At 38.1% G+C, this 19631-nt stretch overlaps 1 protein-coding gene and 1 long non-coding RNA gene across 4 annotated transcripts in view; one reads left to right on the top strand and one right to left on the bottom strand.

Annotated features, from left to right (window-relative positions):
* The first annotated feature begins 340 nt into the window (after positions 1 to 340).
* On the top strand, positions 341 to 2280 carry LOC143375042 (uncharacterized). The gene is made up of 2 exons (XR_013086797.1): positions 341 to 735; positions 881 to 2280. It is a non-coding gene; the product is annotated as an uncharacterized LOC143375042 (long non-coding RNA).
* The window catches only part of Vha100-2 (V-type ATPase subunit a family protein Vha100-2), a 120035-nt gene continuing 102402 nt past the window's right edge, over positions 1999 to 19631 (bottom strand). For 2 of the 3 annotated variants that reach the window (XM_076811564.1, XM_076811477.1), the window contains exons 4-14: positions 17969 to 18127; positions 17801 to 17883; positions 14132 to 14258; positions 12701 to 12877; positions 10220 to 10432; positions 9293 to 9506; positions 7936 to 8362; positions 4781 to 4908; positions 4457 to 4701; positions 3427 to 3824; positions 1999 to 3228 (exon numbers count right to left, since the gene is read on the bottom strand). In XM_076811564.1, coding sequence (XP_076667679.1) covers positions 3132 to 3228; positions 3427 to 3824; positions 4457 to 4701; positions 4781 to 4908; positions 7936 to 8362; positions 9293 to 9506; positions 10220 to 10432; positions 12701 to 12877; positions 14132 to 14258; positions 17801 to 17883; positions 17969 to 18127 — 2268 coding nt within the window. In that variant the 3' untranslated portion in view covers positions 1999 to 3131. The remainder of the gene's footprint in view (positions 3229 to 3426; positions 3825 to 4456; positions 4702 to 4780; positions 4909 to 7935; positions 8363 to 9292; positions 9507 to 10219; positions 10433 to 12700; positions 12878 to 14131; positions 14259 to 17800; positions 17884 to 17968; positions 18128 to 19631) is intronic. The other variant, XM_076811639.1, reaches the window with a different exon arrangement.

Here is a 19631-nt window from a genome sequence, read left to right on the forward strand (position 1 = left end):
GTTTTACCCCAGCCCGTATGGCGGCGCTGTTCTGAATTTAGATGGTGCGTGGTGGTGAGGTTATGCGTCATGCGATTCTGATTGGATGATTTTGGTAGAAGTAAAGATTCGTTGGGAATCGACCAATCAGAATCGCATGACGCATAACCTCAACTCGTCGCTCCCGGAACGGAACGGTGTGAAGTTGCGCCAGAAACGGCATATCTAACTGCGCGGTCCGATGGTGTGTCAAACGGCTGAAACTACTCACTCACTACCCGGTGTGTGGTGTGTCAGAAACGACTTAAGTTGGTCAGGCACGGCATTGCACGATTGTGCATGAAGGTGGTGCGTAGGCGCTTCCGTAATTAGTGATCCTCTAGGGAGTAATTGGTATAACAGCAGCCATCTTGGAGCAAAACTGGAAATAAACATATCTATCTCTTTTTATTAGTATTTCTCTCTCTCTCTTTCTGTCAGTATTTCTGTCTCTTTCTTTTTTACAGTTTCTTTCTCTGTCTACTTTCGCTTTTGCTCCAAAATTGTGGCAACCAATCAGCGACGATATACGTTGTTCCGATCAGTCCCTAGAGGATTACTATCCGTAATTAGCCATTAGGCAAGTATCTTTGAACAATCATTGCCCTTCTAATCAAACTTGTTTCAAATTTCCTACAAATACGATTTTTTTACTTCTGTTTCTAGCACTCTAACGAATTGAATGCGTGAAAATAGGAATGAAAGAACTTGCCTGTGGTACGTTCAGTTATAAAATAAAAATATGCAAAGTAAAAATATTTTCGACTTTTCTATCCGATTTTTAAAGCTACAATTCTGACTTCAACAATACGAGATTATTATTATTAATACGACATATACAAGATCATTCTGTTCTCAACAGCTTGAAGATATGTTTACGTGATGTAATAAATACGAAGCGACGTGCAGGTACACAGGGTTGCCAGATCTTCGGCATTCAGCCGCAGTCTCAGGTTTTGAACCGTTGTCTCCGGCCGCAGGCAGGCAGAATAGAGAATTAATATTTGCTAATGCGAATTCGACAGGCACGCACTGGCACTGCACTGGTGTAACATGCCATAAAAAAATGAAAAACTATTAAAATCTGTAACAAATTCTAATAAATATTCATATAATACTTTTATGATTATTACTCCTTTATAAGTCATTATTATAATGAATTTTAGATGCCTGTTTTCTTATTGGCCCTTTTTCTCTCTCACTCTCCCCCCCCCCTCCCCCGCCCGACTGCAATCCTAAATGATCCTCAACGAAATTGAAATCTCCGGCAAAAGATCAAGCCTGATCTGGCAACCCTGTACATACATATTTAGTTTATTTAATACCATGATATTGATAAAATATATTTGTATATATTTGCATCACTGTCATTTTTGACATTATATTAATAACTATGTATATTGGTTACAACTCTAATGATGTCTTTTGTTATTAATTAAAGAATGAATACTTTCTGCCAATCACACTCAACAATTTGTACTCAAGTAGTATAGAATGTACATTCACAATCAAGTACAATCGCCGTCCCTAGATTTCATATTTTCTTTTTCTGTCATGTTATAATGTACATTTGTAGTATAATAAATATATTATATCATAAGATATAAGTTATCGTTACTATAACGTTGTATTTTAATGATGATACAATTTGTACTCGCATTTTCAAACATTCAATGGAATGGAGAGGCTGTGCATCGACCAATGACACGTTCAGTTAACACAAAATACCAATTTCTATTGTAAGAAACCGAAATGCTGAATTTTAGGAAGCTATACTCACTGGAATAAAAATATATTTCCTACCGTTAGTACAAGTTCTCTGTACATGTGAGCCTGAGCAAAAATATGTTTGTGGCAAAACTTGAAAAATGCTGAACAATCGATTGAAACGATGTTATTCCTATCTCCATTCAATTAATGATTAATAATAATTTCACCGAAATTATGGATTAAATTTGTAGCAAAAATGGTACAAAAGTGTATGCTAACAACGAAAATATATTATTTATCAAATAACAAATATTCTTTTCTTTTCGTCTCTCGCCTCTCATCAGAAAACATATCGTTACATTTCCACCCTATCGATACATCCCTAGATTAAAGCCTAATCATTATGTTTCTGTTACATTATCAGTACATTTAAGTGACAATTTTTTATACAAGGCAGCAGTGGTCGATAAATCAGGTTGGACTGAGGATGTCTAGGACGTAAAAAAAGTACTGGTCATTGCTTTCAGGGGTGAACCTCCACCTCTGGATCGGAGGGATATTTGTGAAAACAAAACGGGCCGCAAAATTGTAACACTGAAAATTAATGTTACATTTTTTTTACATCAACGTATGCTGCGCGCTGAGAAGAAAGGAAGTTTAAACGAAACCATATGTCGCAAACGAACCGCTTGGTCCGGAAAAATTGTTAAAGATATCGCAACGATTTAACCGCTTCGTTCCCTCGGACGTGCTTTGTCGCGACGCAACTACCGTTCGTGCGATGCCACAGACGAGTAAACACGCGTCTTTTGTTTTTGCTTCGCGGTCACTTAGCTTGCCACAAAAGACGCGCGTTTACTCATCTGTGGCATCGCACGAACGGCATTGCGTCGCGACATAACACGTCCGAGGGAACGAAGCGGTTAAAAGAAAATTTAACATTAATTTTCAATGTCACAAACAATTTTGCGGGCGTTTTTTTAAACAAATGTCCATCGATCCAGAGGTGTAGATTCACCTCTAAAAGCCGCGGCAAACAATTTTTATACACCCTGTACATTCGGAAGAGATGTCAAAAACGTACATACGATTAGCTTAAGATTCCATAATGCTTATAAGACATACATTAAATACTGTTGTCTTAAGATTTTAAAAAGGAACGATACAAATAGTTAAAATACACGATTGCAGTCGCGATTCACGAACGTCACACATTTCATACAAATACAGTTCGATTAGCAGTTATGCTTCGCAGAGCGTACCTTATAGAAATCACTTAAAAGACATCTTTTTGAATATATTTCGTTCCATACCGTTGGGTTGGTCATAAAATGACAACGAGTCTTTGCGCATAATTCGACAAACATATCTAATTACAATTATTGCTGTCGTCCAGAGGTGGCCTAGTCTTCGGCATCTTCGGCCTCTAAAATACTCTTGAAGGAAAATGGCTGAAAGGGTTGACCATTGCCATCGTAAAATTTGCTCATAAATTCCACCCTAAAATAAAGAAATGGAAAATAAGTGAAAAGAAAGAGATATGGTGGAAATCATTGGTCGAGAAGAGTTCATCCATTCTTTTTAAGCTCGCAAATTTATAATACATTATTTCGGATAATTAGAGGGCTATTTACTCGAGCAATGAGTTCACTGTTCTGTATTAACAAATAATATTGTAACATGATTGTTTCTACGTACCAGTGAAGTCGAAGGGTGTGAAGAAACGCTGAAAGACCTTCCATCAAAATGAGAATAGCAAGGGTGAAGAAGGCCCAAGCAGCAAAAATAAAGAATAAAACAATACTCATGTAATAACTATCCTGGGTGGCACCTAAACCCTTATTCAACACCATCGTCCACAATACTTCGGACAGCTGTCCATGAGCTAGTGATAAAGCCCATAAGCGTAGATAGGAGGCAGTGTGAGATATAGTAGAAAGTACATATTCTATGGTATGGATAGCCTGATGGATCATAACTTCGCTAAACGTGTCTTCTTCAGGCTCATGTCCATCTGCAACGGGTCCACTGGTGGATGGGGCACTTTGCAGGGCCTCTGATTGCAGTTCGATATCTTGAGATGTAGTGCCGTTACTCTAAAAGGGATAAATCATTGGGCGACATGAAAGAATAGCATTTCGAATTATTCCATCGAGTACGAGCAAACATATAAGCTGTGTGTGCATTCAACAATTTAATCGAGAACTGCTCATGTTTCTGCCCAGATAACCATCTGTCTCCAGTCTGACATCAGATTGGTAGCAGGGTCTGGCTCTGGCATGAGAGCGCAGAGTCTGACGTCAGAACCGTAGCAGACAGCAGAATCTGCTGCGGATCTGCTGCCGATCTGACATCAGGCACTGACATCAGGCTCTGCACCTCAAAACGCAGCCATCTGTGGACACAGACGACTACGGTTTTGATGTCAGATTCTGCTGCCCAGATCTGGCTATCAGGGCTGTTATAGGTTGTACTAATTTAGAAAATATTAGTAAATTGATTGGTGCTACAAATTAATAATATATCACACGGTAGTCTCGAATAATATATAAGTAAGGGTACGTTTATGTTGGAGCTGCGATAGAGCGACGATAAGAGCGAAATGACTATATAGATGACCAACGATAAAAGCGCCGAGGAAGAGATATTTCTTTGTCTTCGCTATTATCGCAGCTCCAACATAAACGTACCCTAATACATAAATTTGTATTAGATTCTGTTTGCTTACATATGTTTTGCCCGTATCCTTCTTCTTCCTCCTCTGCATTACCAAGAAATGAATTGGTTTGCCGAAGAGCAACACAGGGATACACAATATCGCAAGTATAGCGATAACTATTTGCAGCATACCCTGACCAGAAAACATGTACTCTGAACAAGGGCTACCTTCTGGGAAATAAGTGTGGCCTTGCAGCATCATGTTAATAAATGTGATTAAAACTGATGGAGCACACGATGTACCGTACGCCGGATCTGTAGATCGCAGTAAAATGTCTTTAATATTTCAATCGAGTTGGACACTACTTCATATAATTAAGATCAAAGTACATACCCGTAGAGGAAGCATCATACAAAGCCCACTTGACAAACATCAAAACCACCAGATAGAAAAATAATAAAATAAGGAAGAGTAGTTGTGGCAAGAATTCGAGGAAGAAGGTAGTGTACCTCTTGAAATGTCTACAGAGAAGTGTGAAAATATTAGTAGTGTATTCTTCCTGTAAGCTAATTTGTTTAAAAAAGGACTAATTTATAATCATTATATTGACTACTAATGCATTCGTTTAGAAGTGGCGTTCGAAAATATTTAAACCAAAGTGAGTACCCGAATATTGCAAATAATTTAATTGTTGGAGTGCCTCAAAATAGTTCAATCAATTCGAATACCTTGTACAGCTCGGAAAAAAATTCGATCTGGACAAAGAGAGTGCTGTATGATGAACCAGCACAGCGCAATCAGATTTGTAATATGTTATTTAAGTATCGAGCAGTAGCGAGGTCTCCAATGCGCATGTTCCAACAAAAGATGGATAACTGAATGAATACCCCGCCCCCCTTCAATCCACACCGCGAATTTAAGATAGCAATGACTAGATTCGAGGTTTGGTTGCGATCTAGTATCGGGGTAGTGTTGTCTCCTTATAAGACCTACGCTCGGGGGGCAGGCCGAACCTCTAACGAAACGGTATGCTATTCAGTTGGCCTATGTTTTTTGTCGTCTGCTTTTAGTGAGACGGTGCTGCCGCTATTACGACCGAAATTTACGGTATGTCGCTGTCGCGTGCTCTCTCGCTCACTCTCTCTTTCACAAAAGAAGTAGTGGAGATAGATACTTTTAACGAAACACGGGACCCAGACTTACAACGAGACAACACTGTATTACTATTAGGTGCCTGGTAACTAACGACTTTCCCCAGATTTCTTTGTTTTCCGCCCCCTCCTTTGAACTTTAACAAACCTCGCTATTGCCTGAAATAGGGTAAACGATACAGTTATTGACCAGGGTACAGTAGTTGACCACTTCAAATTTCTGCCGACATAGTCTACCGAACAAGCGCGCTTACGCATCAATGATGCACTTTAATCAGAAACGACAGTTCTATCTTTCGTTTCAACCAAGAATCGATGATTTCAGTACAAGCTTTCCGCCGCGAGATCATCGGAAAGGAAAACGTGTAATTTCAACTCTCAAAGAAGGTAAGGGCTTAGCGGACATCTTTAGAGCGGCGACTTGTTTAATGACTGTATAATCATTGTTCGCATTTGTTTTCCGCGAATGCCATTGATCACAATAGGTGACAGGGGCCCAATGTTAACATTTGTCATACGTCCAGTCTAATCAATAACTGGTTCGACGAATGCACAGTAATACAGTTATTGACCACTTGTAATTTTCGTGCTGAAAGACCGCAATGAAAATTGATTTAGATCTTTGGAGGCACGGGGCAACGTGCCCTGCTTTTATATGGTTTCGGGTATGCACCTCCGATGACTTCTGATTTTTCATTGGTCCGGGGGTCGGTACGATAATTCGGAGGTCAAAGGCGCTTGACAAAGGAAAAGAAAAAAAGAAAAGCAAAAAGCAAAAGAAGAAAAAGAAAGAGGCTAAGAGATGCAAAGAGAAGAAGAAGAAGAAAAGAAAGAGCAGGTGAGAGAGAAATGTAAGAAGTAAAAAAAAAACGAATGAGAAGCCAATGAGACCGCGGCGAAGTACACGGTATACGTGGTGAAGGGTGCACATGAAACTCACCCTGCCCCAAGATAATATGTCTTTGATTTTGATATGGTGACAGATGGATTTAATAAAAATGATTTTACAGTAAAAAATATGCCATTTTCTTTTATATTCAGTAAGTGGTCAACAATTGTACCTAGACCGGTCAACAACTATGCCACGACCGGTCAATAACTATGCTTTTGAGTTATGTTTCTTTATAAAAGCATAACATCGAAACTACTGATTTTTTCAAAGTTTCTTTGGTGTTATAATCATCTTCGATACTTTTCTTTCCGCCTGGTATAACAAAATTTCATTTATAAAATTCAAGTTACTTATTCCATACTGTTACCTAAACTGAAGCTCTTAGGTTGTCAACTACTGTATCTTTTACCCTACTTATAATTGCTACTGTATACTGGATGGTAGAGGTACCACAGACTACCACGGTGGTCGAAATTTACTCCTCTACTAGTAGAGTTATAGTAGAAATTGCTATGGTTAAATTCATTTTTTATAAAGATGGCTAAGTGTTAGCGACTAATATTCTGGGATTTGTTTATGCCTGTCTTTCTCTACAATTTCAATAGAATTTCATAAAAGGGATTTGTCCTGATCGTAGCCTCCCCTTGGTAGTATGCAACCCGAGGTCTCCCTGCCGCAATCGGTGCTGCCATTTAAGGGGTCATGCTCAGTCAGGAGGCCGAAAAAAAGGGTGGTCTTTGGAAATTTTTTACTCAAAAGCTATAACCCATTTCTCAAACTTTTTTTTTTCCTTTCAAGGATTGCATCTAGTACCGTACATCGTAATTTTTTTATTTAAAAATATTTAGCAATAACTAAGTTATTGTCCATCACTCGAAGGTTCTCTAAAAAAAAGGCTTCTGCGGTGAGCATTGCTGCTCGAAAGTCAATCATCTAAAATAAAAAAATCAAAAAAATTTACTTATTATATTATATTATCTAGTACTTGAACGAAGGATTTCTCGAAATATTGATTTGGGAAAAAATGGCTGATGTTTAAAGTAAAAGTTTCAATTTTTACCATAAATCGTGCCTGATTTTTGTCAATTACAAGAAAACTAAGCATCGGATAAAAAAAGCCTTCGTTCAAATACTAGATAATATAATATAATAAGTAAATTCTTTTGATTTGTTTATTTTAGATGATCGAGTTTCGAGCAGCAGTGGTCACCGCAAGAAGGCCTTTATTTTTAGAGAACCTTCGAGTGATGGACAATAACTTAGTTATTGATAAATATTTTCAAATAAAAAAATGACGATGCACGGTACTAGATGCAATGCTTAAAAGGAAAAAAGATTTTTTGAGAAATGTGTTATAGCTTTTGAGTAAAAAATTTCGAAAGACCACCCTTTTTTCGGCCCCCTAACTGAGCATGACCCCTTAAGTTCCAAATGTGTGACTCCATTACACCTCTACCACCAAGTGTACCTTTGATAAATTGTATGTGCACAATAATGAGACTTACATGATATTAATGACGCTCGTACAGACACCGAAGATCATGTGCACGACACCGAAGATAATCGAGAGTTTCATTTTGTACGAGTTGGAGAATATGATCTTGTTCTCGGCGAGCATCCATACCGGATCGACACCCATGGGATAAGGTGTCTGTTTATAACTACCATTATAAGCCGGGTCCAACTGAAGGCTATTATTGCCATGGATTGTTTGCAGATCGTATGGAATGATCCAACTAGATCCGAATATGTTAAATGACTTTGAAAACACGTCGTTGTAGATCAGGCCGGTGTAAATGGAGAACACACCCATGAGAAGGATAATATAACGACCGGCGAAAAACAAATTCCAAATTTCGTTCGACGATCTCCGGGCCGAAAACTTCTTCTCCATTATGACCATGTACAAGGCGAACAGCGTCATAATTAAACCTGCATTTAAAAAATCATCATTTGAATGAATTGCATTCTAATTCGAAACTTGTAACGTTCGCATTCAACGAACGTTCAAGTTCATCTATCGATTTATACGATTTGAATATACGACAGAATGAAACACTGAATTCAATAATGTGAGTGAACAGACGATTCACAGTTTCTGAGCTGTGTCCGCCAATTTTCAGTCACATCTTGAAATTTTCTGTCGAAAATGGTTCAGAAACAAGAAACGTGCAAGACTGACGGATAGCATTTACAACCTTTTTTTTAAACTAAAATAAACGAAAACTCTTTAGATTATTCGAGTTTCTTCGCCTATACAGTATGTTTGATAGCAGGTAGTAGAAAATATTTATTACTACTTCTATAAAAACTGCTGTGCATAGGGTAGATGTACCGTTTGTGGCCATTGCACTGTTTTTGGCCATGTGTATAATTATCTTATTTTTAAACTGCTTGCAGATCATTATAATGCGGAGAATTTCACATCATAAATATTTTGTTTAGTATACCGCCAGAAATATAAGGTTACATTTATTGCTTACACGGAAGAATATTATATTTTTTAAGAAGTGGCCAAAACTGGTACGATATCTTAAAGTGACCACAAATGGTGCATCTACCCTACGTTATTTTTTTTATAGCGACGGTATGCCGGTATGCTATTATAGCGACCCTACTGGCCTACGCAACGCGCGCCGCTGATCGCCGAGTTGCTGTGCTTCAGGCGTTTCTGGCTCGAATTACTAAATATTAATAACTGCAGAACGAAGCCGCCACTACAATCTTGTTACTCCTGATTTTTGCCTTATTTTGTTAAGTAGACTCACCCATTTCATTTTCTACTACCTGTTGCTGAACACTCATAAGTCGCTTATGGTTTGTAACAATAAAACGAATAAATTTACTGCCATTCACACTTACCGTGACCACAATCGCCAAACATGACGCTGAATATAAAGGGGAAAGTGATAATCGTGTAAAGGGCTGGATTTGCCTCGCGGTACGATGCCACCCCGTACGCGTCGATCAGATTTTGAAAACCTCTGGTGAACTTATTCGTCCTGTTAAACGTCGGTCGGTTCTCTTCCGTGTAGATAACATTGAGGAAAGATGGTATCGAACTACCACAGAGGCGCTAAGGGAAGCATTAACAAAGCTTTGATCATAACGGGCAAACGGTTTCAATGGAGATACATGAAAGCGTTCAATCACTGAGATCTAACGAGGGGAACTCCCCAAGGCTGACTCTCATTTTTCCACGAGACTCTGCTAGTTTCTGGTAGTCGTCATGCTGAGTCTACTGATATCCCTTTTTAGGTGTGGACGGTTAATTTATTTACAGTAGGTAATTAGGTATCGGCCATAAATATGGAGGCAATGATAATTTTTTAAAAAACATGGAAGAGAAAAGCTTTTCGAATAAAAGTTGTTTGGCATAAAATAAGCGATCGCGTGGCCACCTCTGTCACACCAAACCACTTTTATCCGAAATTGTGTTTCTCTAACTTCCATGGTTCCGGAGATGTTCAAGGTGGTAATTCTTATTGGTCCGCTCTGTATACGCACGCTAAACTTTACCTGTACAGTCATTTTTTATTAATTAATTGAAAACCTATCTCGTAATCGTAATCTAATAAAATACGAAGTATGTAAATAGGTACATAAATTCTATCTCGACTTGAGTCGGTTACTCTGGAGCCAATAAGTTAGGTGTACCACCGTGGGACCAACTAGCAAGTCTCATAAAAAAGCGATGGTTACACTTAGGGAGCTTTTACTCGCAAGTGAAGCTGAAACGAACTCTCCCCCAAGTATAAACGTCATAAGTGATTTGAATTGCAAACCAACCGATCCTTCGTTAAGGCAATCACGGACGACGCCAAGATCCGACATCGGGACCCAGCATTCTCCTATAAGGCACTTCTTCGACACGTCCATATTAAACAGGTTCATTGTGTGATAGATCGCCTTCATCTTTCGAACCATGATGGACCAGTTGGGCAGCTCCTTGGCTACGTTGTGCAGCACGCGCTGCCGATGATCTTGCGTTTGATTTAAAACCTGTGTTAACGACGGAAAGGGAAGATGAACAAATAGAATTAAAGAAAAAATGTGGAATAAAATTCAGGGTATATAAGGCTCTGATTAGGAGAATGTTGATTATTGAAAAACAACTATTTAGCTATGCATAATGATCGAACACTACTTACAAGGGGAGGACATACATCGATCTTGATGAGCCTTGGCACTATGGATCTATGTCGAAAATAAGTAAATAGGTGTCCGAGCGTTTCAGACAATGGGCCTTAATAATAAAGATATTTACATGTAAATTATTAAACATTTCATAATGCCCGTATAAAGCATAAAAGCTAACGTGAACTTAAGAATATACCATGGAGCGTTCGGTAAGACGCTTGCGTGGGACAAGAGGGGCCTATTACAGGATGCCTTTAACGTCCCATGGAACTATCACTGGCGCCGCAACAAGGCAGGTAAATGCATCGCGCTCGATCCAACTGATTCCACCTTCGATGCCAACAAGTTTAAATACTCATTTAAAGTACCCGAAAAAGACCAGTATGACTTTCATCGTCTAGACTTTGGAAAATACTGGTGGCTCGATGCGACCAGTACTCACATGCCGGAGCTTTTGGCTAGACAAAGGAACCACACAAGTCCTCCACAGAAGAGGACCGTCCAGGGTGTTGGTGAGCTCCCCCCGGACCTTTTTCTGTATATAGTGTATATATTTGTAATTAGTTGTAAGCCCTAGCCTTACGACTTCGTCTCCTCCCCTTAAGTATAGATCGTTATAGGGGTTTTTAAGGTATTTTTCCCCCTCGTTCTTACTGCTCCAAGGGGCTGATTCCTGCGATTCCGAAAGGAAACTCTGTATACCATATTGTGCTTTATGATATTTTATAGTTAACAAGACCGCTATTCTCCGAGATTTCAGTCACCTGAACAAGTAGCATCCTTCCATAGCCTGTAAGTTGCGAATTATTGGCAGTTTTCTTTTGTTCTTTGATGCCACCGATCTCAAGAAGGTACCTATACCCACTCAATAAACACTGTTTTAAAAAACAAAAGACATCTGCGTGGCATTGTTGCGATCGTGAGTTCGATTCCGCCTGTGTCTATATATTTTTTTTCCACACTGTATGAACAGTTAGAAAAAAGGTAACGGTAGTAACGTTCATTATTAATTCTTTTAAATGTATAAATACAATTAAAGTTTTTTTAACGTGGGGAAATCTTCAAAAGACACCCCGACACCTACACAGGGCAATCCCCCGGAGAGTGGCCGTGTGATTTTAGTGGATAAAAATCCCACACTACCCTGGCGCCCCCTGGGGATTCCCCTCTGAAGGTGTTGGGGTGTCTCTGGAAGATTTCCCCACGTTAAAAAAAACTTTAATTGTATTTATCCATTTAAAAGAATTAATAATGAACGTTACTACCGTTACCTTTTTTCTCACAGTTCGTCCAGTGTGGAAAAAATAAAGTGTGAAAAGAAATATTATTAAACACAGGCGGATTCAAAACTCAAGACCGCAACAACACCATGCAGACGTCTTACCGAATGCTCCACGGCATATCTTAAATTCACGTTAGCTTTTATGCTTTTTACGGGTACTATGAAATGTTTAATAATTTACATGTAAATATCTCTATTATTAAGGCCCATTGGCTGAAACCTATTTACTTATTTTTGACATAGATCCATCGTGCCAAGGCTCATCAAAATCGATGTTTATCACATGGTGTCCTCCCTTTGTTAGTTGAAGAGTGTGTCTGTTTCTCATTCTTTCTACTTGTATGGCAGTGCTTGTAAATATGATTGCTACTACAATAGCAATATTACTGTTGCACATAGAGTGTTTAATGTCCTTTAACCAATTAATTATGTTATTTACGTTAACATAAACTGATGTCAAGTTTTCCATAGAAATAGATGTGTTTCTACATAACATATTAGGTATTGAAGAAAGTTTGCGCTGTTTTTCTGTAGTGGTCAGTTCAAAATGGTGTCCAAATGTTTTACAACTTTTTGCCAGACCTACATGCATACCGTAGGCGTGATCAGGTATACGCGAAATGCACTAGCGTACGCCGTTATTCGTGGGTGTTTGGTAGTTATAAAAGTTATAAGTGAAGCTCGTTACATTTGTGTCAGAAGTGGGATAGATTAATTTTACACAGACTTTATAGATTGTTCCTTTCTATGGTGAAAATGTTGAGAAGCTCTAAAAGTTGGAAAATCTATATTGTTTTTCTTAATTAGATGCAGGACGAAGTAGGCAAATACGTGTTTAACAGGCTCACCATGTTCAGATCCTCCAGTCTCGTCCGAACACCTTTGACCATTTCCTCGCGCTCTGCATGACTGTGTGGGCAGGGGTACAAAGACGCGTGGAAACCGCTGCAGACTTTCTTGATACGGCTTTTCAATTGCTCTCCTTGGAAAAACGTGGCGAACACCGTTTTGTATAGATTAACGCCCTGAAATAATGCAAGCAAAGCGCACGGAAATATATGTGAATAGAATTGAATTGGTGCTACGATGGGAAAACTCATAGGGCGAAGGTTGCAGTAAGTCAGGGCTGCACAGGGAGCCTTTTTCAGTGCCTAGCGGTGAGCAACCAGCCGCGTGCCGTTACTAAGGGTAGAATCAGTGAGGAGAACCGCAGTAGCATAGTGTAGTAGTGTAAGTATATATCCACAAAATTACCTTTTTACAAAAAGGTACAGAAAAGAGCGCCAAGTATATAATCCCATCGAAAAGAATCCCATTTAAAAACATTGTCGTAAATTAATAATAAATTAATGTTCTATATTTAACTTTACAAAAATAATGATATACAACAGTTGCGCCAATTATCAGAATGGCTATTTATACAAAGGAAAAGTCTCAATGGTACAATGAAAAAATGTATTAAATAATATTAAGCAGATATATTTTTATAAATATTTTATTCAAAATACTTGGCGCTGCGAAACCGAAGAAATGCTAATTGTCATAGTATTAATAATTTACAATAACTCCTTTACAATCTAAAATGCATAATATACATATACATACTAGAAACGCAGTCAGATTTATTCTACATATATTTAATATTTAATTCTAATATCATACGTAGCATATGCACACGCACACGTACACGACGCACGCACAAGAAAGAGAAAACAAGATTAATGCAATTTAAACATATTTATTCAGTTTAGCAACACCAATTCGGACCGCAGCGCCAAGTATTTTGAATAAAATATTTATTCGTATTAAAATATTTATTTGTATAAAAATATATCTGCTTAATATTATTTAATACATTTTTTCATTGTACCACTGAGATGTTTCCTTTGTATAAATAGCCATTGTGATAATTGGCGCAACTGTTGTACATCATTATTTTTGTAAAGTTGAATATAGAACATTAATATAATATTAATTTATGACAATGTTTTTAAATGGGATTCTTTTCGATGGAATTATATACTAGGCGCTCTTTTTTGTACCTTTTTGTAAAATATACTTACGCTACGCGCCTACGAGCCCGCACCTACACTACTGCAGTTCTCCTCACTGATTCTATCTTCAGTAACGGCGTACGGCTGGTTGCTCGCCGCTAGGCGCTGAAAATGGCTTCCTGTGCAGCCCTGCAGTAAGTGATGCACAATGAAGTTCGTTTTTCAATCAGCTAAGTCGAAGTAAACGATTCTTTTAAGATGGAGCAAAGGAGAATATGGACTAACTGTAGCTGGATCTTCTAATGGCCTTTCCAGTTCAGCTTGACGTAGAAATACATTCCCTCGGGATATCCGCCATAGCATTCTCTCGAAAGCTGGCACTCGTTCTCGGTTTATTACACCAGCGACGAATCTGAAAGAAACATTCCATCGAATGAAAGAAAAAATTGGAATGAATATTCCTGAGAATATTGTGTTCTCTTTACTTCATACTCCTTGATGTTCGAGCGTATGGTGTGTTTCATTTTAAGAGCCTTCTTTTAAATATTTAAGCTGTTATATAATAATTTGTAACTCGGTTTATAAAAACTTTACTTGATTTTTTTGCACACAATTTGTTAAGTTATGGATAAAATTTGTAACTTCGTTTCAAGGAGTTTGCACTAATGTTTTGCTTCTCACTACAGTACCGTATTTTGTTTAAGATAACTTTTCATTGATACGGGATAATTGATAAAGATAGTATATTCTGTTTTCTAGTGTATTAAAATTTCATAGCAAAATCACGTTTCTTACATGATATAAGAAACTAAGAGGAATCGCATTGCATACTGTCAGACACACTTGCCTCAAACACAGCAGGAAACGTATATGTGTACCTCTGCGACCTTTGGTAGGGGAGACCGGGGCTAGTTGACTAATTTTTAACATTTCTAATTTATATAAATAGTTCATTGGAATTTTGTTGACTTGTTGCACACCAAAAGTTTACAAATTTCATTACGTATACAGGCTTAATTTTGAAAATTGTTTTAATTGAGTCTAGGTCGTAGTTTTTATTATATTTAGAGTAGTGAGACGAATAAGTCAACAAACCCCGGCTGTGGGGTTAGTTGACAAATATGATGGGGTTAGTTGACTTGACATTTACTTTTCAGTTTTAACCCTTTGCCTGCGGAAGGCGTATATGTATGCTGTCACAGTTCCATCAATATTTATACCAAAAAACATATATACGCAGCCAATTCCTTCAATATAGTATAAGAAAGGCGTACATATATATGCTACGACCAATGAATTTTTTATATTTTTTTTCACTCCTTCACACTGTTATTTTTTTTATTAAGTATCATGGTGTTAGATACTGTAATTATTTTCTACTTGTTTGTTATGGTCTATTTGGAAGGCCTGAGAGTTTGAAGGGAGGGTAGGGTGTAAAACTGGTAGGGGTGAGTTTGGAGAGATTCGTGGTAGGGGAAATGGAATTGAGCAGCTAAACTCTTTGCCTCGACTGCATCCTGAGGATAGAAAGTGCAATTTTTAGTGGTATTCCTCTGCTTAGTCAAGTAACCCCGTCCGACATTGTCAACATGTTAAGGGTCGTACGAACAAAACCTCCACGCACCGGATAAAATAAAATACCCTAAATTATAGTCAATGTTTCCACAAAATATTCATGAAAAAACATCAAGCAATATTTACAAGGGGAGGACACTATGTGGTAGACACCGATTTTGATCAGCCTTAGCACGATGGATCTATGACGAAAATGAGTAAACAGGTGTCCGAGCGTTTCTGCCAATGGGGCTTAATAATAGAGATATTTACATGGAAATTATTAGAAATTTCATAATGGCCGTGGGGTTTTAGTGGGTAGAAATCCCACACTACCCTGGCGCCCGTGGGAGATTCCCTTCTGGAGACGTCGGGATGCCTTTTGAAGATCTCTCCACGTTAAAAAAACTTTATAATTTTTTTTTATAAATTATATTTTTTATAAATTATTTTTTTTATAAATTTTTTTTCTAACTTGCGGAAATTTTCAAAAGGCACCACGACTCCTTCAGAGGGGAATCCCCCGGGGACGCCAGAGTAGTGTGGGATTTTTACCCATTTAAACCCCACGGCCACTATGAAATTTTAAATAATTTCCATGTAAATATATCTATTTTTAAGCCCCATTGGCAGAAACGCTCGGACACATATTTACTTATTTTCGACCTAGATCCATCGTGCCAAGGCTCATCAAAATCGGTGTCTACCACATGGTGGCATCCCTTTGTTAGTGGACAAAAATTCATAAATAGTCGAAATGAAAATATTTACTTCCCGCTGTCCTTTTTAGATTTTTCATTCTCACTGATAGAACACGCAAGTTTTTGTCACGGTGGCACATGAATGGCAGCATAATTTATAACATAATACAACAATTAAAGAGAATTAGTCAACCAACCCCGTTAGTCAACTAGCCCCGGTCTCCCCTACATGTATTATTTTAAAAATTATTTTCAGTTAAAGTCATTTCGATTAATAAAAATTGTATAAACAAATCAGTAACAAATTTAAAAAGAAACACAATGTTAATAGTTTCATTTAAGATTAATTTACCTCTCTTTGCACATTTAAAAGAAATATCAAACTTTTCAAACATCTCAGAAATTAAGGGGTTATACCTTACCTAGTCAGGCGGCCCAAAAGAGGCGAATATTTGTGAATTTTTTTTTGAAGAAGCGGAAGCGTATATTGTTACAAAACTTTTTGCGCTTAAAATAGCAACATTTAAAGAACATTTGGTAATTTTTTGGTAGAAAAATATTTATGTTTATAATAAAGTAACAACCGACATCCAAGAAGCATTTTTAAAAGATTTTCAAAAAACAAAAAAGATTTCGTTAGTATATTAATGTATCCTCAGGTTGAGGGAGAGAATTTTCCGAAATATTAATTTAAAACAAAATGGCGGCTATTTAAAGTTGAAATCATGATTTTTTCCTGCAAAAATCACGCGAAAAAAATCAGGATTTCAACTTTAAATAGCCGCCTCTTTCTTTTAAATTAATATTTCGGAAAATTCTCTCCGTCAGCCTGAGGATACATTAATATACTAACGAAATCTTTTTTGTTTCTTGATTTTAGATGATCTGGTTCGAATGGCAGTGCTCACCGCAAAACCAAATTTTAAAAAATGCTTCTTGGACATCGGTTGTTACTTTATTATAAACGTAAGTATTTTTCCACGAAAAAATTACCAACTGTTCTTTAAATGTTGCTCTTTTAAGCGCAAAAAGTTCTGTAAGAATATACGCTTCCGTTTCTTCAAAAAAAATTCACAAATGTTCGCCTCTTTTCGGCCGCCTGACTAGGTATAACCCCTTAAAAGAAATACTAACATTTGATAGACGAGATTATAGCAGTGTATATTTAGTGAAACACTGTATATCTACCGTTTCGTAATCTCATTTGCAAGTAATCTTTTAAACCAAGCCTTTCACTTATGCAATTCAGTAGCCATTCGTAACCGTGTTCGTTAAAATGAGAAAAAATATGGAATAGAAACTAAAGCCAGTCAGATCAATTCTCGCGAGAAAGCGTTAATCGCGATAATCGCGTTAAGTGTAGCGATCGGGAGCGCGAACGCGGAAGAATGAAGATCAATTGATTTGTAGGTACGTCGCGGCAAGGATAATAATAACAATACTAACATGCCCTCGGTACATCCACTTATACAAGCAATGCAAAGATGAAAAGAAGCGAAGGGAAGCAAGAAAAACTTTGACAAGACAGTGGTGTAAAGAATGAGATTCTGCGATGAAAATTTAACACTTGCCAGTTACTACCCATATTCAAAGTGCGATAGATAAAAAAGATACAGATACTTCCCGATGGAAAGTATTTTTAATGGTCTACTAGAGGTGTACTAGTGTACGCTAGTGTGTATTGCCAGTGAAGACATACTCGAGACGTCCCCGACTCGGCGCGCCCGAACTCGGTGCCTCTTCGTTAATTAGAGTCCTGGTGATCGAGTCATTGGCCTCTTCCTGTTGATATAGAAGAAGATGATACGAATCTTGATTCTCCGAGAGAACGGTAACATCGATTATACGAAGGACAACGCGACGCTACCAGCAAAAGCTGCTCAACTACTTTAGGTACCTCCATGAAAAACACTTGGGTCTTCTCGAGCACGTGCCGCAGTTCCGTCAGCTCGAGATAGTTACTCTTCAGGTTCACCGCGTTTTGGCTCAGCTCTAGTATGTCGTTGCTCATCTTCTCGAGATTCGCCTGAAAGGACACGCAATTGCTTCAAATTACCTCCTGCTTTATACGGTATCATATTCGCAGAATAAAAGTATCAGGGAACCTAAGTAAATGGTAAAAACTATTCTTTTTAAATATCTAAGCCAATCTCATCCAAAACTACGTTATAATATTATCCATTACGTTTCAGTCGTACTACATTAGGAAAATACGAATATCTAGGCCACCAGTACAAAATCCACTCTGATTGATTATTCTGAGAATTTTATGAACAAAGCTTTATTATGGATCGAAATAGACCCCGTATTCGCCGTTCAGGGGTTAATCCTGAAAAGGGGACATTTGTTGTTGCTGTTATAAAAATATAAAAGGATAGATTTGTTTTTCAATTACAAGGGGATTGCTGTTAGAGTTATTTGTATCGGTGCATAGTACCTAATTACCTAAGTAATTTTGTCAATTAACCCTATTGGTAATTCCATTCTATATACCATGTTAAAATATCGCAATTTTATTGTGTCCCTGTTAGCTCTTTGGTCTAATATAATAATAGAGAACAAACAATCGATCTTTCTTTTTTTAATTTTTTCTTGTAGTTTAGGGTTTCAAAACTACACTTTCCAAATATTATGTAAATATTCAATGAATTCGTGAAAATATAGCCCTTTGAGTGGTTGTGCATTCCCTGTATCTGACATTTATTTTCACAAAAAAGGGATACCTTTGATTTGACGAATTCCTCAATTTTTTTTATCACATTGATTAATATGTTAAAGATAAATATAGGGTTAGCGTTTTATCCTGCAACCCGCGCTCGCGCGAACTTGTAAAATGGCAACACCGCTTCACGGACGCATTCCACTACAACCACGCACCGGCCCAGCGGAGAGCCGCCGGCGACCGCTGGACGGCAGTGATGCCCGAGCTCCGAAAATTTTAGGATAGTCTCTTTCAAATTAACGTCGCAAAGAGCTATTTGGAATTTCCCGGCCTAGGTAATCGAGCCGCGCGCTCCGCTTTTATGATCGGTTTACCACTGGCACCCCAGATTACTGTAATGAGGTTTGAAAATAATGTCGACTGATCTCGTACCCATCTGAAAAAATTTTAGCCACGACAGGGTTGACCGCGGCGCTATAAAAGCCACAATAATGGCGCATCATTCCAAAAAATGACATTAACGGAAGCCGGTATAGACGTGGCGTTAGTAGTTAAAAGGTTAAAACATTCAGACACAAAAGTTCTAGAAAAAAATTCAAACACACGTTCCATTAGTTACCCCTTGCGTCAAACCTATGGATGCGCTGCATTAAGGATAAAATCATAAAAAAAGAAAACCAGAACAATACAGGGTCAGCGTTTTATCCTGCAACCCGCGCTCGCGCGAACAGGTAAAATGGCAACAGCGCCTCGCGAACGCATTCCACTACAACCATGCACCGTCCCAGCGTTCAGAGAGCTGCCAGCGACCGCTGGACAGCAGTGATGCCCGAGCTTCAAGAATTTTGGGATGGTCTCTTTCAAATTA

The sequence above is a fragment of the Andrena cerasifolii genome, chromosome 1, assembly GCF_050908995.1.
Source record: "Andrena cerasifolii isolate SP2316 chromosome 1, iyAndCera1_principal, whole genome shotgun sequence".
Taxonomy (NCBI): domain Eukaryota; kingdom Metazoa; phylum Arthropoda; class Insecta; order Hymenoptera; family Andrenidae; genus Andrena; species Andrena cerasifolii.